Source organism: Silene latifolia, chromosome 11, assembly GCF_048544455.1.
Source record: "Silene latifolia isolate original U9 population chromosome 11, ASM4854445v1, whole genome shotgun sequence".
Taxonomy (NCBI): Eukaryota; Viridiplantae; Streptophyta; class Magnoliopsida; order Caryophyllales; family Caryophyllaceae; genus Silene; species Silene latifolia.
In genome coordinates, this window is record NC_133536.1 from 134,262,855 (window position 1) to 134,287,245 (window position 24,391).

General features: G+C 38.0%; 1 protein-coding gene and 1 non-coding gene across 2 annotated transcripts; one reads left to right on the forward strand and one right to left on the reverse strand.

Annotated features, from left to right (window-relative positions):
* Positions 1-1,930: 1,930 nt before the first annotated feature.
* On the reverse strand, positions 1,931-3,163 carry LOC141614034 (uncharacterized). Its single transcript, XM_074432787.1, has one exon. The coding sequence runs from the start codon at positions 3,161-3,163 to the stop codon at positions 1,931-1,933; it is 1,233 nt and encodes a 410-aa protein (XP_074288888.1).
* A 16,084-nt stretch (positions 3,164-19,247) lies between these two features.
* On the forward strand, positions 19,248-19,354 carry LOC141615718 (small nucleolar RNA R71). Its single transcript, XR_012530121.1, has one exon. It is a non-coding gene; the product is annotated as a small nucleolar RNA R71 (small nucleolar RNA).
* The last annotated feature ends 5,037 nt before the right edge of the window (positions 19,355-24,391 follow it).

Sequence of the window (24,391 nt, forward strand, 5' to 3'; positions counted from 1 at the left end):
CATGCCAAAGTCCCCTGAGAACGTCGGTCCTTCAAAGTTGCCTGAAACGCCTGAGAAAACCTCTTTACTCGAAGTGGTGGTGGATCTGGAGAGTCTGAAAGTCCTTGCACAAAGTACGTAAACCGGTATTTGAAGCGGATGGCGGACAAGCGTCCTAAAACGCCTGAGAAAACAACCGAGTATGTTGAAAAAGCGGTGGTTGATCCTCCGTCACCAATGACTGTGAAATTCAATGCGTTTGTTGCTAGACAGTTGTCTAAGCGATAATTACTTCAAGGTGTTGGTATATTTTCTGTCTCCTAAACTTTTTTTTGTATTTTTATTTTATTTATTCGTATATTACTGCTGGGTTAACTGCTGTTAGGAGAATATTTGTATGAATATTTTTATGCTTTTTTGTATGCTTTTTTGTATGCTTTTAACTGCTGATAATGAATTTTGTATGCTATTTTTTCTATGAATTTTTCTGATAATGATTTTTGTATGCTGTTAACTGTTGTTAGGAGAATTTTTGTATTCTTTTTTCTATGAATATTACTGCATGGTTAACTGCTTTGGAACTGAACTGTTAATGTTTGATCTGTCTGGTTTGATCTGTCTGGTTTGATCTGTCTGGTTTGATCTGTTTGGTCTGTCTGATAATGAAACTGAACTTAAAGTTTTTCAGCAATTCAAATTGTTTGGTCTGTCTGATAATTAAAATTGAACTGAAATGATTCAATGCTCTGGTCTGGTTTAATGTCGTCTGTCTGTCTGCTGTAATGTCGTCTGTCTGCAGTGTTAATGAAGTGTTTGGTCTGGTTTGTCTGAACTGTTTGCCTGAAATGAATAACATGAACTGAAACTTCAACTGAAACTGTAAAACTTGAATAAAAATTGAAAATCTGAAATGTAAACCTGCTGTCTGGTTTGTGCAGTGTTAATGAAGTGTTTGGTCTGGTTTGTCTGAACTGTTTGCCTGAAATGAATAACATGAACTGAAACTTCAACTGAAACTGTCTGCTCAATGATGAAAATCCTTAATGGTTTGAGAGCTTTTAGGTTATTGCTACAGTTAAATGTTAAGTGGCCCCTATGTTTAAGAAAACAAGCCACCACATGGTCTACCAATGAATGAGTGTGTGTGCCTTTCCATTTCAAATACAGTTATTGATTCTCTATGATGACTATTCCTTAATGGTTTGAGAGCTAAGTTTATTGTTGCCTTAATCAATTCTGTTTTGTATAGAAAGCATGGTCTATCTTCATTGTGTGTGTGTGTAGGAGGCTTTTTTACTTTACAAAACTCAATGATGAGGCCATTTAGAGCCTGAGAGTTTTGTGCTCAATGATGATGCTTTGAGAGCAAGTGCTTGTATGGTGTAGTTGAATGGAGGAAGTATATGTATAGGTATCTGGCCATTAAATTAAAGTATTTAAGCCACCACATGGTATACAAATGAATGGGTGTGTGTGTGTTCATCTATTTCAATTACAGTTTGAGAACTCTGTGATGACTGTTCCATAATGGTTTGAGAGCTTTATTTATTGCTGCCTTTCTCATTACTGTGTTTGTTTGATGATCATGGTCTACCTTCATTATGTAATGCATGTAGGAGGCTTGAATACTTGACACAACTCAGTGATGAGGCCACACTATGCCTGAGAGTTGATGGTCTTTCTTCATTGCATTTTCCTGATTTGTGTTGCTAATGTTTCAATTGAACATTAAACTGAACTTGAAACTGCATTCTGAACTGAACTTGAAATTGCATTCTGAACTGAACTTCAAATTTAACATTGCATTTGTCATTTCATTTCAAACAAAACATTACATTCAAAAGTAAATTGAAGTTTAATGTTCATATGAAACATCAGTTTCAAATGAACATTAAACTAAACATTACATATTTTCAATTGACAATGCATACCACTCTATAATCCTAAAAACTTAACCTTCAACATTGTACCCTAGTGCCTCCATTAGGTTTTCAAGTCCTTGTGTCTTCCCTAATGACTGCATATATTCAATGCATTCTCTTACCAACTCTTCATTGACTACTAAATTCCTTGGTAACATTCCAATAGCAGCTAGATGACCCTTCCCCATGTGTGGGAGTGCAAAATCATTATGCCCCTTACGCATCATAATTTCAATCATCACTGCTTGTAATGATAAGAATATGTTGTTGAGTTTGGTAGGACTGTAATCTACGAATGCTTGCATAACTTCATTAACTAGTTCATCAACTGTTTTGTATGCACTAGATGATTGCAATGACTGTAATGCCTTGAAATATCCAAGATCATTACAGTTTAAATCTGGAGAGTTTGGGGGTTGGAAAACTAATTCAATGTGAAAACCATCTGAGTTTGCAGCAGCCATAAAGTCAGGGTCGTTATTCTTGATATGTGGCCTTGCATTGTCTTGTTGAATGTAAATATGCTTGCTTAAACAGTCTGGCCGCACACTCTTAATTGCTGGTATAACTTGATTAATTAGACAATCTTTGACAACCTGTTTTGTGATTGAGTCAATGGGCTTAGTTTCCATTGTCCCCCTTGGCCTGTTTATGCTGTTCCTTGCTGCTGGTACTTCATGTTTAAATGGAAACATGCCAATTTTACCATCAAATATTAACTCCCCATCTGCTCCATATATTGGCCTACTAACTGCACACATGAACATGACCTTTGTAAGAAACCTTTTTGACTGGCAGCTTCTATATGGAGGCTCCTCCCCTATCACAATATACACACTTTCATTGTCTGAGGTTATGAAAAACCACTTCTCATCCATGTGGATAGTGTTGCTCATCTCATCAAATATTATTTCAGTGAATGGTATTGAATTTAGATCAAGAAATTCTTGCACTTGTGCTTTAACCACCAATGACTTTAGTGAATGCAGTAGCCTTTGTTCTTTGTGTAAGTCACTGAGTTTGGGATGTAATGGACTTGAATGATTCTTAAGTAAACCTTCATTCACCCATGATTGGACTGTTCCAACTGAAACTCCACAGTTTTTAGAAACCCTCTCTATGGTGTTTCTTTTAGAACTGTGTAGTGACTTGATATGCTCAATGTCTGGTAGTATCCTTTTCCTATTTTTATTGCCTATTCTTCCACTTTTGACATCAAGTTTATCTCCTACTAACCTGGGTTTTTTTGCAAGTTTCCACATGTTTGAGATGCTTTTATCACTCAAACAAAACCTTTCTGCTCTCTCGATAGCACCAAATGGCAGCTTCCCATCATTATTTTTTGAAGAAGGTAGATAGCAACTTCCCTCAAATCCTCCGACATACACTTGTGCACCATGGCTGTGAAGATGTAGTTTTCTGAAAATGGTTGTGTAATTTGTAGAACTAAAGCCGTGTAATTTTTTTTATAACTTCAGCACTGTTTTTTTTCTTTGGATTCTTGTAATTTATGGACTTGTAAAGTTCATTTTTGTTTCTTTGTTATTGAATGAGCAACTTAAGTAAGTTTAGAACAAACATGGAAGGTGTTAAACAGCTAATTTGAGCTGACATATTTTGGGGGGGAAATTAAGTCCCACTTGTTTTGGTGGGGTTTTTAAAGTATTGAAAAATTTGGTGAAATTTTTGGTGGGAAATTTAGAGCCTAATTAGTTTACTAAACCAGATTACTTTATGGACAACGTTTTCTTTCTTCCCATTTCCCATTGTACTTTTAACATTTCTTTATAAATTCCTAAAAACTTGTGCAAAGTGTACTATGGTAGTTTGGAGTTGAATGGAGGAAGTAAATGACATTGCCACACATCATTATGACATGAATGTGTTAGAGATTTAAGATCTCTTTCCATAAGGTTAAAATGAGACCTCTTCGAAATAGGAATTTTGAAAGGATATGATGGGAACATATATGGTTTCATCTTAATAACTTTGCAAAGCAACATACATTCCAAATTTTGAAATGTGTTCAATTGAGTAATCAATTTCGAAACATGTGGAATTAAGTGGGAGCATTAGAAATTATCATGTGAAGACGTGGAATTTAGTGGGAGCTATCATCCTTTGAATGTTTATAACTCACCACTCATTAAAGAATGACGAGCTAACACCTTCCTTCATAGAGGAAGTTTTGAGTTTTCAATTCTGGATGAAAATGGACTATGATGAATCCAATTACATCAAGGGATGTTGGATAAGTATTGGGAGATACACATCGAATCAACAGAAACATAGGTTATTCATCTAGATGAAAATGGAATTGCCATTAGCAGTCATGGTAGTTCATTGAACCTATGAACGGTTGATCTCATGATTATTAGTAACTAATGTTTACGCCATTAGAATAATCATGCACATGTTCAATGGTGAATCATATGCATAAGAGCATGGTGGTTCATAAGTAAGCCATAATAGAAACGTCATGAATTCTCGAGTAGAATCCGATGAGCGATTTCGGTGTTTGACGGAATACTCTATTATGTGTTAAGAGGTTGCACATATTATAGAAAGTTCGAACACACGTAAAGATTTATGAAAATCCTAAACTTTTCAAATCAAAAGGAGAAATAAGAGGTTATTGGAAAGATACTTAGTTGAATAAGAAGTTACTCAAAACTAATCTTTCCTAACTATGCTAGGACTTGTAAGAAGTGCTAGGCTAATAATCTTGACAAATTGTTGCAAGACTCTACAAAACATGTACCTAGTGCATTGTGTGTGGATGGAGTACTTGATCAGTACAAGTTATATCATTCACCACAAATTCGTTCGTTATGTGATAATCGATAAGGAAGTTCTTTCAAGATAAAGAACCAAAACCGAGGTCGGGAACCTTGATGTGTACTTGGTAAGATTCATGCTATGAGAGAGAACATGAATGTAAAGGAAAATACAAGTATAAGAAGTTTGAACAAATGGACACATGGCATGTTAAACTTCTATTGCAATCAATAAGTGTTTACACTTACGATATACATCACAAGGTTGTAATATGGTATTGACTACCCGAGTGTGATGTCGACATTTGTCGTTTGAGTTATTATTAACTCACCTTGTACATTGTTATATCCAAACGGGTTGTGGAGACAATTGAACCCCGTTTAAGTGAACATGGATTAGCATTGTATTTGCCCATAGTTACTTACATGAGGTGACGTCTCGAAGTGACTACAGTGTGATGCGATTGATGGCAAGTTCAAGTGCCATAGAGTCATATGAGAATGACTAGTCGATCACATAGGCAGACTGTTAGGAACATTGTGTCGGGCCTAATGACCTCTTATAGAGTTCTGGCAAATTTATATAGCCTGGTCGTGGCGAGAGCTGCTATAGTATTCAAATGAGTCGATTCTTTTGACTAAAGACTATTCGCCTAAGATGGCACAGTTTCAGATTAACTTTGATTTGTGTTACTACGACCTTCGTAAATGGGGTCAAATGGGCATATTTTGGGTTATGATGGTTGTGGCTAGTCGAAAGGAATGAGTGCGATAGGAATTGTCCATCCCTAGTCAGGGTTATAACAATATCTCAGGGCCACTCGAGGAGTAATGAACTGGAAATGCGTGGCCACGCTCGGAAAGTATCTATGATAGATAAGTCCGGTCAATCAGTTATTCTCCAGATCGAGGAAACCACTCTCGATATGATCACTTGCAAGTACGACCTGAAAGACACCTTGCATTGAGTGGGAGATAGTAATAGGACAAGAGAATTGGTGACGCACACTTGTCGAGGACAAGTGGGAGATTGTTGGAATATGTGTCCTCCGACAATAATGCGATCACGACTGTTGATCATGATGATCACATGTTTAAATCTCATTATAAAGAATACAATTGGGAAGTATTTTTTACTGTCAACTGATCAACATATATCAGTAATGATTGGCTGACTAGAGTTTGACATTAATGTCGTGCGACGGTGGTGATCAGTTGATCCCCTAGGTCATACCTATAGGGCAACACTCTTAATTGATCATTTAATTAATCGTATAACGTTACGAGTTAATTAAATTACTTGAAAATTGACGGACGATTTTGGAAGTAAAATTTACGTATCACATTGGAATTTGATTAAATGAGATACGGTCTGAGTAATCAAATTGTATTGTTACTCAGATGAAATTATTGTTTAAAGAAACAATTAAAATTGAATGAATTATTATAAATACAATTTGTTGTGATTTATAATTGGTAAAATATTTTGGTACAAGTAATTATGAATTACTAAAGTCGATTTTTGTATATGACGTATTTTTATTAATACGTTGATTTTTAATATGTTAAAAATAAATAACAATTTTATGTTACATATGACATGTGACATATTGACAAATTTGACAAAATAAAATGGGTTCCATTTTAATGTGTGTGCCGAAATTAGGGGAAGGTTTAGGCTAATATTGTGTTTGATTAATTAGTGGAGAACACAATCATTTACCCTAATTATCTAGCCATGCAACCCTATTGTTCATTGTGAAGACAAACAAGAGCATGCATTGGCTACTCTCCCTTCCTCTTGCCCGGTTTTTCACAAGGGAAAAACAAAGGGTTTTTGCTTTATATTTTTCATATACACTACATGCATTAGTGTGTATCATTCATTCATTCTAACTCATCTAAAATAAGAATTTTAGAAAGATAAAAATACCTTCCTCTTCTCTTCTCTCTAAACCGGTTTTTAGGAGACAATACCAATATTATTTTGGGTCAATTTTCTACAAAGTTAATATTATCTAGTACTCATAATATTAATTTTAATTAAGAGTAAGCTTTGGGTATAAATCCTTGGGAGAGATCCTACACTTGGGTCTTAGTTCATCCAAAAGGGAAATCTCAAGAACAAGAGATAAAGGTGATCTCTCTTGTGCCCATTAAACCGAAAATCACAATGTAAGAACAATGTTTCTTCCTTATTTTGTTTTAATGTTTGCATGCATAAGATCAATCATTAATTTTATGACAAATTAAATTAAAACATATATGAATATGTAAGTATATAGATCTACTTTTCCTTCAACTAGAAGCATGAGCTAAGCTATAGAAGAGATGATGGACCAACATGGAAGATGTTCATGGACTTGCATGGATAAAATGATGGATTAATTTGAAGAATTACAAATGCAAATTCAAGCCCATAATTCACAAGTCAACAAATGCCTAGGATGCTAAAGTCACATAGAGATCCTTTCTAAGATTCCAAACATTGCATTTAACCGGGTGATTAAAGGAGCATTAAGACTTTACTTTGGATTCCTTGGGCATTAAACTAAGAATTGAAGAGAAAATTAAGAGTGTGCTTTGGATGCCATTTTGGATTCCTCTACAAATTTTACTCTCTTATATCCTATATAAGAGGTGCTAATCACACACCTTTACACACCATCTTTCTACACAATTTCTCATAATTCTCTCTAAGTTTAGTAGTTAGATTAGTTTAGTTATTAGCTTAAATTAGTTTAGATTTACTTTATGTTATAAACATTTCAATACAATTTCCATTCAAGTTATATTCCAAAGTTTCATTTCAAGTTATTTATATTACAAGTGTTGTTCTTCCATTTAAAGTTCATTTCCATATTTCAAGGTAATTCTATTCCTATTTTCATTATGTTTATCATTTAATGAACATTAGTTTAATTTACATTTCTACGATGTTAGAGTAGTTTCATTTGTCTAAGGAGTAAGGGAAGCCATGCATGATTAAGTAATATATAAATGTCAAAATGAGGATAAGTTAATATTGTTTAATTGTTTCTATCACATGTTTGCACCTTAATGTTTAATCTTTGGTTATTGGCCGTAATCGTTGATTATGTTTGTTCATTCGTTCTAAAAGTCGAGAGGCACGGAATTGAATTAGGCTAAGCGTGTGTAGTAGGACGACCTAGTCATGGACGAGAGTTTCTCTAGGACCCGGTCTATGGTTGACACTAATATCGTAAGGTGGGTGTCTTTAAGCCTAAACATTTATCGTATAATCAATTTCCTAACTTGACATGAGAATTTACATAATTAGCATAAGTAACCCGACCTCCCTAGACATTTTCTTTTTATTGGTGTTTTTACTTTACATCAAACCAATCAACCAAAAGAAACGTTAATCCACCAAGGTAAAATTCAATCCATAACAACTAAATTATAAACTCCCGTCTCCTTTGGGTTCGACCCCTAAGTACTACATTAATTTGTTACCTAGGGTATAAATATTATCTTTGCATAGGTGTGCGATAGCCTATCAAGTGGTTCACAAAGGGATGCTCTTCACTTGTCCTCATCGGGTGGAACGTACCACCTACCGAGCCACGGTTGAGTCGGTACTCACCTACACCGAACTACCTCCTCCCCATTGAGATTCACCCCAACCCACTACAAAGAGAAGATGCACCTCGTCAACCTCATCAACCTCGTGAGTTGCCAGAACGGGGTAATGCACCACCATCCTATGTACCCATTCCGTACCCCACACAACATGTGTCATTCGCTCCCCAAGATCCAAGAGCTCCAAACATGAATGATTTAATGAAGCTCATGCAACATGTCGATCTCGGGGTTTACGATGGGAGGGTTGACAACTACTTGGCTCAATACTCCTCCTACTACAACATGGCTCAACAAGGGTATATCGACCCTAGAGGCCCTCACCCATCTTGGGCTCAACCGCACCTTTTATTCCCTAATCAAGGGAACCAAGACGGGAACTTTGGCGGCCAAGGTGGAGGATTCTTTGGCCAAGGAGGAGGGTATGACCAAGGAAGTCCTAGCGGGCGTGGATACCACAATAGTGATGATGACGACGAATGAAAGGGCAAGAGATGTCTACCACACCACCTCCAATTGTATGATACTCTTTCTTTTCCTTTCTCTCATGTATAGTTATATTTCATTTTCAATTATCTTGTATTTAGTTTCATTTGTATTATATTCCATATTACATTAGTTAGTTAGTTCATATATTATAGTTGCATTGTAACATAAATAGATTAGTTTGCATTGTGATATATTTCATATAGTTAGTTGCATTCACAAATGACCAAACCTATTCATTTCGACACTAGAAATAGTGCTTAAATCAGTTTGGAGAGGTTTGATCATAGGTGAAAACAAGCATCATATAGTATAGTTTAGATTGCATTCATTTGTTATATATATTATATAGAATTGCATTTAGTTAGAACATGCATTCATATCATATCATTGCATTTGTACTTCAATTTTCATAAAATCAAAAAACCAAAAACATGTATTTCTTTTATTCCTACTCCTATGTGTACATTGAGGACAATGTCCAAAATAAAGTGGGGGATGGGAATTTATATTCCAAAAATGCATAAAATTTGAAAAATTTCGAAAAATCCCAAAAATATGTTCTTTAATTTCATAAAAACAAAATCCATAAAAATTTGAAAATTTAAAAATTCCAAAAACAAGTTCTTTCCTTTGTAGTGTAGAATTGTATATATTGTATATATTTGTTTGTTTGTTTGTCATTCTTATCCCATCGGGTTGACTTCGCCACATTCAGGCATGAAGGAAATAGAAGACCGCATGGTATGATCTTTACAAATCTCCTTCCTCCTTTTTATATGTTAATGACAATGTGGCTATCTTTTGATTGATGCGGTATGTACCAATGTGTTGCTAAGAGTTTGCATTTAGATTACATGGCATAATAGTTGATAGAAGCATATGTATTAGAGTGTATATATGATAGTTGCATCATGGCATGTAGTTGCATGGTAGAAAATTTTGTGAAAATGCCTATTTGCTAAGCTTGACAAGTGTATATAAGACCCTTGTAGATAATTTTTCTCCTTGAGACTTTGTTTGCTAGAATACCCTCAAGACAACCTAGGATGTGTCATACTAGTATCTTTTGACCCATGGACTAAGGCCTAGTCAAGAGTACCTTGTGGTGTGATAACTCCTTGGCTACCGTTTATTCCAAGGTGACCCTTGATGCCATGCAACCGTCCTTACACTTCTATCATCATATTTTGCCAACAAAAAGGGAATGGGCACAAAAATCACCAAATTGAGTTCAAGTACCAAAATGAAAATCAAAAAGTTTGCACAAAAATTGCATCAAATGAAAAGAGGAGCAAAAATAGACTCCAAAGCTTCAATAAAAGTGCCCTTGCTACAAAATGGGGTTACTTTGAAAATGTTCAAAAATGCAAAAGAAATTGCCAAGTATCAAAATTGCCAAAACTTCAAAAATGGCAAAGAAATGTTCTCAAAAGTCAAATACCACAAGAAAATTGGGGAAAAAAAATAAATCAAAAAGCAAACTACAAATGTGAAACTCAAAACATCTTGATCCCTTTTATCCATTGAACTTATTTATTGCATGGTGGAAAGGGGACGATCCTTCTTCTTGTCTAGGCAAGAAGGGGAATTCCGCGATCCTACAGTGTTTCTAACACCATAGGGAGTCTACTCTTGACAAAAGCATTTAGCGATTGAGGATAAAAGTACCCTAGTTTGACACAACTTGGAGGTGATTTTTTGGTATTCTTTTAGACTTAGTAGCTTGGAGAAACAATATCTATGATGGAGTGTGTACCCTTGAATTTGTTCCTTGTAGATGATTTTCGCCACTTAGATGAGGAAAGTGGCTATTCTTTTGTAGATGCATCCATTACTTGTTTTGTGTGCTTAATGCTTGGATGTATCGCCATTTTGGCAAGCCCCACCTTGCCTTGCAAGAAGGCACCCTACCTTATGGATGTCTTGTTGTGAGTTGAAGGGGCGGAGTGAGACCCGCTAATTGTCTCACATCGGTTATATTATTACTAGGATAGTTTAAATAAAGGTCTAGTTCTAGTCACCTCTTTACTCGGGATGAGTAAAGGTTCGGTTTGGAGATGTTTGATGTGACTCTTAATTGCGCACATTTAGTCCCCTAATTGAACCCATTTTGCATACTAATATAGCATTTCATGACCATTTTATCTGTCAATTCCTTCCTATTTTGCTTTCCTATTGCATTGTATATGTCTTATAGGAAAGAAGATAATGAGGCGGAATTCCCGTCTCTCGTGCATATTTGGAAGCTTGTTGACGATCTTGGATGGACTAGTATGAAGAGGAGGCAAGAATGATGACCAAGGATATAGGAATAAAGAGTATATAGAAGGATCATAGGTTTAAAAGCAAGGATGGCGAGAAGGAAGCCATTATAAGAATAAAATTGCTCGGAATCAAACCAAAAGTTGCTTTTTTGGCTCTGAAAGTATGCTAGATGAACGGCGTCGAAAAATCAAGTGGTCTAGGCTTTTGAATCACTCCAATAGGAGTCCGGATGAGGAAATGACGTCCGTTTTACAATCTGAGCTCAAATAGACAAGCTGTCCCAGGATCCACGGGTCCCGAACTCAATCTGTGCATCCCAAGCTGCTTTGCCATTTCAGAAAGTACTGTCTGAGGATCCGCGCATCCCGAGCTCAGGATGAGCATCCCCAGACCTAGGATTCGCGCATTTCCCTTCTGGACTTGCAAAGCTCTACTCAACACTTAGCATTGTTATTTACTAATCTACCCTTGCTTAACCTAATGATGTACCACTATATATACTCCATTTGTAATAACCAAAAGACCAAGTTCTCTTAGATTAGATTAAGCTTTTTTAGATTAGATTAAACCTTCATTAGGAGTAGATTAGAATAGATTAATCTCAATCATTCCACAAAATTACATATTAATCTTTCTTTAATCATTGTTCAAGTTTATTATTTTTGGGTAATTGAAGATTATTGGGTTTATTATTGGAGAATTGACAACTCTTCATCAATCAATCAAGTTTTCTTCTATTATTCTTTCCCTTCCATTTGTTCATCTTAAGTTTGGTATAATTCCTTTACTCTTTACTCTTTATCGCTTATTTCTTCACTCTTTTATCATGTTTATACTTGTTGTGATGATTGACACCATTGATGACATGTTTTCCATGATAATAAGTGAGTAGTTACTTAACTAGTATTTGTGGGGGATTATGGGAGTTAATCATGGGATAGATTTATGCTTAATGAGTTCATATGAATGCTTGCTTATTGTTCTTCAACTTATGCACATATCATGTTTGATGAAATGCAAGACTATGAAACCTTGCATTTTTTACCCATCTCTTATCTATTCAACAAGGCTTGTAAGATATAAATCAACTCAAACCTTGTTAGACCTTGCATAGAGTTGAATAGGGATAACCCAAGTCGACTTGTAGGTGTTGTAAAGTCTTAATCGACTCGGCTCCGAGACGTAAGTTTCCCTAGGATTTGGTTTATCATGTATGTAGTTTAATAGGAAGAATTAAGTCGACTTGTAGGTGTTGTACAGTCACAAATGACTCGGCTCCGGGACCCAAATCTTCTTATGAATTATATGACATGAACCAACTTAATTCCAACAATAATAAATTGCTTGCATCTATATAACTCATTTATGCTATCTTACCATGATTCCCCTAAGATCCCATGATATCCTAATATCCTTTATTACTTGTTTATATCTTTATTTGCTTTATTTCTTGTTTTATTTCATTGCCTTCTTTAGTTTAGAATCAACTTCAAACCCATTTCAATTGTGACAACCCCAAGCACAACTACAATTAGATTGAACAATTTGAGTACCCCCGTCCCGTGGATCGACCCCGACTTGCTTGCTATGCTAGTAGTTGGGTATAAATGTGTTTGATGGCGGACAACGACCCGCTCCATTAGTGTCCGATTAAAGGGCTTCCCAATACGTACCTTCACCTCTTACTCGGAAGCTTTGGATAGTGGATGACCTTATCCAGGGTGAACGAGAGTCATTCTAGAGATAGGATGCTAAAGAGGGACGACTCCTTATCTTTAGTACCTATGTCAAACACCGCTTTTTGCCTTGGTTGACCTAGGTATAAAGTGGATTCGAACGGGTTCAAAGAATCCCACAAATGCTTGGTGGCGACTCCGAACATCTCTTGCATCGTTTCGAGACCCTTGCCGAGACGAAACCGACCGATCTAAAATGATCCGGTCGAAAGCATTTTTACGCCACCGAGCGTGGCTTTTAGACTGCTGCATGTCCACAGATCGGTTGGTCGTGCAGGTGGCCCATGTCCACAAGTGGCTAGTACAAGCATATTTGGAGCGTTGACCTTAAGCTAGCAAGCCACCGGGTGGTCTATGAGGATTAGCAAGAGTATAAGCGGCCAATCGGGCCTCCATTTCTCTTATTTCCTTTTGGTGAGCCATTCTTTGGTTGGCACTTTCTTGTTGACTATAAATCTTGAAATTAGCCAAGTCTTGGCTATGTTTCATTTCCATGTTCTTCATCATCTTCATGATTTCCCTTTGGGAAGTGTCAACCATGGGCTCTTGATAAGGTTGATTAGCAATGGGTAAAGGGAACCCATAGTCATTTCGAGTGTTGGGACCTTGATTGTTGTTGTAATTTTGCCCCCATTGATAGTTCCCTCTAGGACCATGATTGTTGAAGTTTGATCCTTGCCCTGGTTCTTGAAAGCCTTGAGCAAACCCTTGCCCAAACCCTTGGTTAGCTTGGTTGATTTGGTTCCCTTGATAGAACCCTTGATTATTTTGGTTGCCTCCAAAATCTTGGTACCCTTGAGGATGGTTCCCGAAATTTTGGTTTTGATTTCCGGTATTATTTCTTTGATTAGGATATCCACCTCTAGGTTGAGAAAAAAACCTGGGTGGATTGGTATTGGGCACTTGTGGTTGAAGGTGTTGTGGGTTTTGAACATTGGTGCTCTTGTAGCTAAAATTTGGGTGGTTTCTCAAACCCGGATGATAGAAATTTGTGTTTAGGTTATAGACATTGGGATTGTTGTAGGGTGGTCGTGGTGGTCTCGCATTGTTGTTATAGCTTTGGAACGTATTAACATCATGAATGTTGTCCTCATACCCCACATTATAGGAATTGTTAGCACACACGTCAAAGGTGTGACCATGTCACCCACATAGCTCACAAGGAACACTTTGGATCATTTCCTCCATTGATGGACCATGGGATCCACTAGCTTGATGGACTTGGTTTCTTGTCAATTGCTCAAACTTCTTGGTGAGAAGGTCAAGCTTGGCATTTGTCTCGACATTTGCTTTAGAAGTGGTTTCCTTGGGATATCGACCATTTCTCCTAAGCACATTTCCCCTTGAGTCGTAGTCGACCTCCGAGTCCACCATCTTCTTTATTAGTGTCGTGCCTTCCTCGTCAATCAAATGGTCAAATCCCCCTCCCGCGGAGGCATTCACCATTTATTTAGTTCTTGGCAACAAGGTTTGAAAGAAGGTTTGGGTGACATGCCACTCCGGAATCCCGTGGTGAGGACAACTAGCGATAAGGTGTTGATACCTATCACATGCCTCACCTAAGGATTCTCCATCCTCTTGTTGGAAAGTGTGGATCTCGTTACGAAGCATGGAGGTCTTGGATGATGGGTAGTACTTGGCCAAGAATGCCATGGCTAAGGAGTCCCACGTCGTGAATGTGTCCGGAGGGTGACATTCAACCACCGGTCCGCCTTATCCATTAAGGAGAATGGGAACAACATCATCCTTAGTGTATCTTCGGATACCCCGTTCTTTTTCATCATAGGGACCTTGTTTTTGAATTTCCGTAGATGAGCATGAGCATCTTCTTAGATATGACCCCCGAACAAATCTTTTTCTATCAACCCAACTTGGGTGGGATGCATCTCAAAATTGTTGGGAGCCAAAGTGCCAAAGTTGATGGGGTTGCAAGCATCATTATGGTTTGGACGGTTGTGGTCACGTAAAACCATTGGTGGTGGTGGATTTGGTATATGAGGGGGTGGTGATTGAGGTGGAGTTGGAATTTGTAAGTCGTGAAAAGGATTTTATATTGGAGTCTCAATTGTGTTATTTGGTTGTAGTTGGGTTGTGGTTTCAAAGATTGGTTGTGTGGGTAAGTTTTCTTGGTCTATGGTTGCTTGAGGAGAATTGCTAACTCTTGCAATAGTCCTTGTCCTTATGGTTTGAAAGAGCCTCTCGGGGTCGGAGTTAAAGGGCAAAGCTTGATGGTTCCTCCTAGGCATGCACTCGATAAACCGTTAGTCTCCTAGTGTTTTTAACACTATGGAAAAGCAAAAATCACACACTCTACAATGAAGCACACAACTACTAAAACAAAAAAAGCAAGTGAGCTAAGACTAAAGCTAGAACCTTTAACAAACTAAGTATAACCTAACGTCATCCCCGGCAATGGCGTCATTTGATAAGTAAGAAATTCAAGTCGTCTTTTTTATACTATCAAAACAATTTATAAGACTCCGATAAAAAGGTAGTATCTATCGGGTATCGAACACAAGGATGGTGAGGGTTTCTATTCAATTTGATCAAGGTCTATTTTAGTTGAATAATAGAGGATTTGATGTCTAAATAACTAATTTGAGCAACTAAAGCAATGACAAAACTAAGGTGTAGACAATTTATATTAAAGCTAGAATAATCGGGTTCCCCTAAGTGGGTAAAGGTAAACAAGGGTAAATAACCGGTAGGGGGTAGAGGATAACTTAGGTAAGAGGTCCAATATCTTGGCCTACCTAAAGAAAGACACATAACTTTCATCAAATATCAATTCTCAACTTAATAAAGCTATCAAAACACCCTACAACTTTCATTTATAGAGCATTTAAGCAAACAATGAAGAAAGGTGAGAGTTTTCACGCACACAATTCCACAAACACCTTGTGTTCATGAATAAGTAAGCTAACAATTCTACCCAAAACCCAATTATTAATTACCCGAGTTACACCCTTAATTTCCACTTAGGATCCCCCTAAACCCTAGGGGGTCACTACTCACACATCATACATAGGCAAATGTAAACAATTGATTAAACATGAACAAACATGGTGGAAAACATGGTATAAATTATAATAATAACAAAGAGAGAAATAGAAATGTAAACAAAAGATGAGAAATTGTACCACCACAATAAAAGATTGATTCTTGGATTAAATAAGAGAAGAGATTCTTCAAAATCTTCAATTACAATTCAATACCCAAATGTAAACTATTGAATAACACTAGAACAATACTAATTAACTAAAGGATTAAGATTTAACTAGGGAAAGATTAATGCTTGATTAACAAAGTTTGAATAAATATTAAGTGCTTGAAAATATCTAAGGTAGTGTGTTTAATGATTAAGAGAATAGGGGTATTTATATGATCTCCAAAAATTAGGTTAAAATTGAGGTTGGTAGGTGAGTTGCGTGTAGAGGAGTCCTCTACCCGCTGTCGGTGCCCATACCGGCAGCGAGATGTTGTTTATTTGAATCAATTCTTGAGTCTTCAATAGTTGGGGGGTGTTCCTGCCGGTTGCCGGCCTACCGGTAGGGAACTCCTCTTTCACTCCCTTACTTCATTTTGGAAGCTTGGGGAATGTCCCTGCCGGTTGACCGGTTGCCGGCCTGCCGGTAGGGAACTCCTCTTTCACTTCTCTTCTTCACTTTTCAACTTCTTCAGGATCTCTCTACCGGGAGGCCGGCTACCGGTGCCTCTACCGGTAGCGAGATATCTGTCATTTTGGCACCAATTCCGTCTTCAATTTTTACTAGGGCATAGGGGGAGCTCTCTGCCGGCTAGCCGGTTGCCGGCCTACCGGTAGAGAGCTCTTTCTCAGCATACTCCTCCTCTTTTCCTCCTTGATTTGACTTGAATCTCTTTCTTTCTCGCTTCCTTCATCCAATTCTGGCTCATTCCTACATAAATGAGTAAAATAGTGAAAGCACGGGATCAAGGGCACAAAATAGCGAGATGAGGCTCGTGAAGCGCCTCTAAATGAGCCAAAAAGGAAGGAAATAAAGAGGAAAATGGTACGAAATTGGCACGCATCACCTACATCAAGCTTATCTTCACAAAGCCTCAAGCTAACCACTAGAAATGCTCCTAAATGAAGCTCCCTACACAAATTAATTACTATATTCATTACCATAATCCACTACAATAAACATACTAATTAATCCCCTTAATACCCCATCTTAATTTCCCATTACCTAATTAATTATGAGATAATCTACTAGGAAATTAAGGTTTACTAAGATAAGATTAGAGAGTCAAAGTATAAATCGACTTACAAACAATGTGGATGAACAAAGGAGAAAAGGATGACAAGAATTCTTCACTTGTGGAGACTAGGATTTTAGAGTATAAGATTGGTGAGTGTTTAGAGAGAGTTTAGAGAGTGGTGGGATTAGGTTGAGGAGTAAATTTAGGTGGGGGAAATCTGAAAAGATAAGGTTCAAAAGCGACACTCTACCAACCAATTTCTCGGGTAAAAGTGGACTCGACCGGGAACTCGGTCGAGTGGTCGGTCCACTCGATCGAGTGGGGCTCCACTCGGTCGAGTGACCAACTTTCAGAACTTCCAGCCTCCAACCAAATCCCACTCGGTCCTCCACTCTATCGAGTGGGGATCCACTCGGACTAGTGGATGGTCTACTCGGTCAAGTGAGGTCTTTATAAATACGAGGTATTACATTAACTTCCCGCGTCACCAAGCTTATGTTGCATTTTCTTTAAAAGGAGTGCACTACACTCTTCATTCAAGTCCAACATGTCTTTCTCACCCAAGGTCCTCTTTTTAGACAAGATATATTTTAATAATTTTGTGTAGGTTGGCATGTTCAATATCACCTCGGTAAAGGGTAGAGTCACTTACAGTGTTTCCAACATTTCACAAACTTTTGTGTAATTGATGTTTTCTCTAGACATTAGAGCTCTAGTGGGATAGGGAATGTTATGGACAAGTTGAGAGTTAAAGGATACCTTCGGAGAAGTTGCCATACTTTTTACCTTAGTGGAGGTTTGTAGAAGTACTTCCTTGGTAGCCTCTTCACTCACCTCCTTTGTATAAGGGGGGTCTTCAACTAAGCCATCAATATCTTTGTTCACTTGAGTTCCCCCACTTATAGATGCTCCACTTGTTATATTTTCTTTCTTTGACTCGCTCATCCTTCCCGAAGAAGTCATTGGTGGGCTTTCCCCGCCACCATTCATTGCCAACTGCTTTATTTTTGGATCAACATCAATTTATAGATCCTTGTAAGGGTATTCAAGTTCAACCCAACTCCTCAAGACAACCGCATGGGTTTGGTGGTTTGCCGAGGCATCTTTTGAGCTTTGGCCTTGGGCAAGAAAATCGCCCTACTGTCTTTGAGGGTTGGCTGATGCTTGGGATGTCATCCGGGCCTCTATTTATCTCATCTCTCTTTGAGTAGCACTTGACAAATTTTTCATCTCTTGGTTATACAATGTTTGCATATTCTTCATCATTCTTACCATTCCACCATATGAAGGTTCACCCATTGGTTCTTGGTGGGGTTGGTTAGTCAAAGAGAGAGGGAACCCATAGTCGAAGTGATTATTTGGTCCTTGATTGTTGTTTTGACTTTGGTTTTCTTGCTAATTTCTTCTAGGCCCTTGGTTATACCCTTGTTACCCTTAGACTTTTTGATTAAAACCTTGCTCTTGGAACCCTTGATTCCAACCTTGGTTTCCTTTGTGTATCCAAAGTCTTGGTGCCCTTGATTTTGGTTACCAAAGGTTTGATTTTGTTTGTTGTTGAACCCTTGATTTTGGTTCTCAAAGTTGTTCCCAAAGTTGTTCCTTTGATTTTGCCATCCACCCCTTGGTTGAGAAACTCCGGGTGGGTTGGTGTTTTGGGCTTGTGGTTAAATGTGTTGTGGGTTTTGCACATTAGTACTCTTGTAGCTCATGTATGGGTGGTTCTTCGCACCCGGATGGTAAAAATTTGACTTTGGGTTATAGTTGTTTTTGTTGTTGTAAGAGGGTCTTGGTGGCCTCATGGAGTTGTTGTATCTTTGGAAGGCATTAACATCTTGGATATTCTCTTCCCCACCCATATTGTATGCATTATTGGCACATACATCAAAGTTATGACCCATCCCTCCACACAACTCGCAATAAGGTCCTTGAACAACCTCCTCCATGGTAGGACCATGGGAGCTACATGCTTGATTCACTTGTTTCCTTGTCATTTCCCCAAACTTCTTTGTGAGGAGATCGAGCTTAGCATTTGTTTCGGCATTTGAATTTGAGAAAGTCTCTTGAGGATAACGGCTACTTCTCCTCAAAGCATTCCCTCTTGATCCATAATTAGCTTCCGAGTCAACCATTTTAGGGCCGAGCCTTCGGCATCTCCCATATGGTCAAATCCTCCCCCCGCAGAGGCATTTACAATCTCCTAAGTTCTTGGCAATAGATTTTAAAAGAACGTTTAAGTGATATACCATTCGGAAATTTTATGGTGTGGGCAATGGGCTATAAGGTCTTGGAACCTATCCCAAGCTTCTCCAAAAGATTCTCCATCTTCTTGTTGAAATGTGGTGATTTGGTTCCGAAGCATGGTGGTCTTAGAAGAAAGGAAGTACATGGCAAAGAAGGCTTTGGGCAAGTCATCCCAAGTAGTAAATGTATTTGGTGGATGGATATTTTGCCACTGATCCGCCTTGTCTCTCAAAGAAAAGGGAAACAACATTAACCTCAATGTTTTTTCGAGTACTCCATTTATCTTCATCATTGCAAATGTACTCTTGAACATCCTAAGTTGAGCATAGGGATCCACATCAATGTTACTGTAATACTACGGTTTTCTATGTCTTTGGGTACTCTATCGAGTGGGGCTTACTCTGTCGAGTAAGTATGTTTGGTTTACAAAACAGTGTTCTGCTGATGGGTACTCGATCGAGTAAGTTGGGGACTCGATCGAGTAAGTAACTTACTCGATCGAATAAGTTACTTTTTACGGGTTACTTGCCGGGTTTTGATAGCAACGCGAGAAGGTTATAAAAACATATTTCGTCATTTCGTTTTCACTTTTACTTCATTATAAAATTTTCACAAGAGAACACAAGTTATATAGCTTTCCCTTCTCACATTGCTATCAAATCCTAAGGGCTAGAGTCGTCGGATCATTAAGTTCTTTACGCCGTTAAGACCGTCGTATCGTGGGTAAGCCTCTAGTATGATTTTTATATCGTTTCATTGATTTTAGTTGAAACCCTAATTGGGTATTTTGGGGGTTTGGGAGTATTTGTGATTGTTAGATGGTAATTGTATGATTGTGTGATTGGTAGGAGGTGACTTTGTAGAGGAACGTTCTGATTAGTTGCTTGTGACGGTCTTGTGGTTTCTTATTCCAGGTAGGGTTTCCCTACTCAGTTATTGTTTACATGTGTATTGGATAATTGGTTGGTAGTGATGATTGGTTGTTGTCTTTGATCTATATCGTATTGAATTGGTAATTATTGGTGTTGTAGTTGGTTGTTGTTGTTGTTTGTCTGTGGTTCGTGAGGTGCGCCCTCGGCTGAGTGGAGTCACTTGCGGGAGTGGCTTCACGCCCTTGATTTTCCCTCTGTGGAACCCGCCACATAAGGGATGTGCATATTAAGGAACATGGGTTATCGCTCGAATGAGATGAGCGGGGCTTAGGTGGGAACGGCTGCAGTCCCCCACTGGCGGTGTGGAATACTTGTTGCGACGGGTATTCTGGTATAGGACTACACACTTTAGTGTGTAGTCAGGTGTGTGGAGTTATGTTGGAGAATTGAATGATTGTGTACTGTTTCTATTGTATTGTTTTTGTGTAATCAGTAACTGACCCCGTTTAATTATTTTAAAAACTGTGGTGATCCATTCGGGGGTGGTGAGCAGTTATTGAGCAGGTATGAGATGGACGCGCATGGGATAGCTGGGTTGAGTTGCCACGAGATGTCTAGAAGTCTTCCGCTGTGTCTTAAACGTTTATTTATTTCATTTGAGTTAGCTTTTTGGAACAGTTGTATTTCAATTTGACAGTTTTGGTTTTTGGACTTGTATCGCTTTAAATATATTTAATAAAGTACGTTTCGTTATTGTCTATTTGATATACATTACCTCGGGTAACCGAGATGGTAGCACTTCCATGCTTTAAGTGGTCCTGGTAAGGCACTTGGAGTATGGGGGTGTTACAAAGTGGTATCAGAGCCAGGTTTTGGAACCTCTAACTAATGAACCCAATGAATATAGAGAGTTAAATTAAAATGAACCCAGGTAGGAGTTGTTAGGTACTCATGCAAAGTCTTGGGAGACGTCCTAAAGCCGCGATCTCACCCTACAACTTTGAACCGGTCACTATGGGTGTGTCTTGGGGTCGCTATGTGTTTATTTAAGTTATGTTGTATATCTATGTTGAAATGTGTTGTAGGAATCGGTGGATAATTGAATGTGGAGAATGAAGAATGTGGTGGCGAAAGGTGCGTAATAGCATGATTATATGTTGATATGAAAACGGAATTGCATGATGATTGATTTTTAATATGGCTATACTAGTAACATGTGATTAAGGGATGTGATATTATTATACATGATTTTGTTTGCGTAAAGTCATATAATAAAGTTATATATTTTTTTTACTGTTGTTTCATATGCACATGTTGGATAAAGAATGTGGTTGAAATTGATGAATTGATTGGAAAAGATGGAGTGGCAATTGCATGAGAATATGAATTTCGTGATTAAGAATATGTTTAGGTGACGAAGTGGAGTTGTAATATTGTTGTATTAGTAATATGGGAATAGGATTTGTAATGTATAAGCATGTTTTGTTTTACGAAAAGTTATAAAGTTAAAGCATGCGGGTAGTACATGATTGATAAGTTGAATGTTATATGAGCATGATAGATGTTATTGTTTGGCTTTTGGTAGATAGTAACATGTGGTTAGAGATAATGGTTTTACAAGTATCGAGTCTCTTTTGTTCACTTTGTTGATATTTAAGTTGTTTGAAAGGGAAAATCAAATAGGTATGTTGTTCAATGACAGAGGAGTTGTCTTTAAACTGTTATAACTTGAGATGTATATATGATTTTGATGTGATTCCAATTGGATTTGATAGCTTGTTCTGTTACTATTCTAACGATAGGTCACACGCCCAAAATGACCAAGAAACGAGTGAGATATGACCGTTTTACGAAAATTGGACAGTGCTGAGAAATGCGTAGGGTACTCGATCGAGTAGGCCTAACTCGATCAAGTGCTCCTCTTGTTACTCAATCAAGTAGCCCTGGTAATTTGTTGTACGTGCTTCTGACCTTCACCTACTCGATCGAGTAGGCTGTACTCGATCTAGTGACCCTTATTTTGGGTCATACGCTTATCTTTTGACTTCATCGCATATTTCGTTTAATTCAAAGGTGTTCTTTTGCTTCTTTATGCATTGTTTTACATATGTGTTAGTCTTGATGCGTAAGTTACCCAATCTTATGATGTAAGAGTAGCACCTTATGGTGGGTGTGATTTTGGTGGGGAGGACATGAGTTATATGTGATTGTGATGGATAGTGGAAAAAGGAAAGGGAGATTGATGAGCTTATCGAGGCAGGGAGTGTGTTTTGTGTGATGTGGTGAGTGGTATAGTCACGTGTTGAGTAATGTAAAAGTAAGTGAATATGGGCAAGGGATGATGTAGGTCTAAAGAACGTAAGAATGAAAAGATTGAAAGGAAGGATGTGGATAGTAGCAACTTGAGATGTGTAAGGAATTATGGAGGGAGATGGTTAGGATTATGTTGGTTAAGGATATATGTAATTGAAGGTCGTTGTAGAGGGATGGAAAGGACTAGTATATATAATGAACTTAGATGGAGACATGTCGCGACGTGGATTTGTAGATAGTAAGTGAGTTTGGGGAATTTGGTTTATTATGAGGTGAAACTAGTGTGTGATTTCCTTGCGCAATTAACGGTATGAAATGAGTTTTGGTTTCTAGAGGGGGAAAAAAGTGAGAAGTGTGAGTTGAACAGTAAACGTTGATTTTGTGGATTGATTTGTGGCAAGTGTGAGTGAGTAGAATGATGAGAAAGGGCCCATGGTAAGAAAGAGTTAGATGGTACTGATATGAAATAAAAGAATTTGAGTTTTGGAGCAATGAGAAGGTAACCGGAGCACTAAAGCATTAGGTAGAAGGAATAAGGAGTTGAATTATTAATTGATTTTGTCGAGTGTAAAAAGAAAAGAATGAGGGGAGCAAACTAGGAGAATGTTGACCGGAGTATGTGATATAGAATTAAGGAATCATCGAGATGTATGATACTATCATAAGTATGTGACATAATGGTTATATACGATTTTCAGGACTACATGTTATTCATGAGTTTCGAGAAATTAAGGGAGTAAGAAGTTGGTAGAGTATCTGCACGATATGAGATTTTGGTGGAGAGTTAGATGATGATTCAATTAGGGATAGAATTGGGAAGAATGTTAAGGTAAATGTTGTTGATGGGTTTGATATTCGTTATTTGGAATGCTAACCGAAGATGGGAAAGAAACCGTGATATTTAGAAATGAGTGTAAGAGGTTTGTTATACAAACAGTGGTGGTGTTGTGGTGTTGTCACTAGTGGTTATGGGTGATGATTAATAGGGAAGGTGGCCATTTTAAAGAGGTTGATTTTGGAGAGACAGGATTGATATGTATGGTTGTGAGGGAGTATAAGATGTGGTTATATGAGGCGGGTGCTAGTAGTTGAGTATTAGTGGTATGGTTATATTTTGCAGGAGGTGATAGTTATGCGAATGGGAGAATGGGTTATGAGGGGCACACGAGTTAAGCTCGGGCGAGAGGTAACCTTTATCAGGTGGTAACTTACGTGATCAGGATTGACTAGTTGGAATGTGATTACGGGTCTATCATGTGTATAAATGTTTGTGTGAGGTTCTGACCTCACGAGAAGTGGTATGGTGTGATAGTTATAAAGTTGTTACCTGAATGTTCTGTAATATATGTTGGGTACGGTAACCTAACGGGTTGATATTCAAAAGTGATAATTTGGGTGCTCTGACATGGCTAGTTATACATGCATGTGTATTCATGATATATGTTTATTCCGTGAAATGGTATGGATGATATTCATGAGGTTCTTATCTGTTTATTCCGTGTAATATATTGCGTTGTGATCTAGTAAAGCAGTTTTGAGTAAGTTTTCGTGTCAGGGAAGTTATACTGAGTCAGTGTTTATAGGAATTGTGTAAGTTGCGATGACTATCGATGTGACTGTGGTGCCTCGGGTGGTGATCCGGGCACGGTACTTCGTGTTGTGATGCAGGTATTTTCGCGCTGCGGTGCGGCTGTTGGTGGCGGTGTTGCGATGCCGTCATCGGTTGTGGTGGAGTAGGAGGGATGATTACGATACGAGTTTTCAACGTACATACCGGTTATACATAGATTGTTGTTTTGTTTACTGCTGTTTCCTGCGAGTTTCGGTTTGGACAGATAGACGGTTGTTTTGTTTATTGATGTTTTTTTACGAGTTTCACCTTGGGAGTAAGGGTAGAATATGCTATGAAAGAGAGTTGTGTATGTTTCCATTGTTGTCATGGTATAGTGATATCCTGTTGATGGGACACA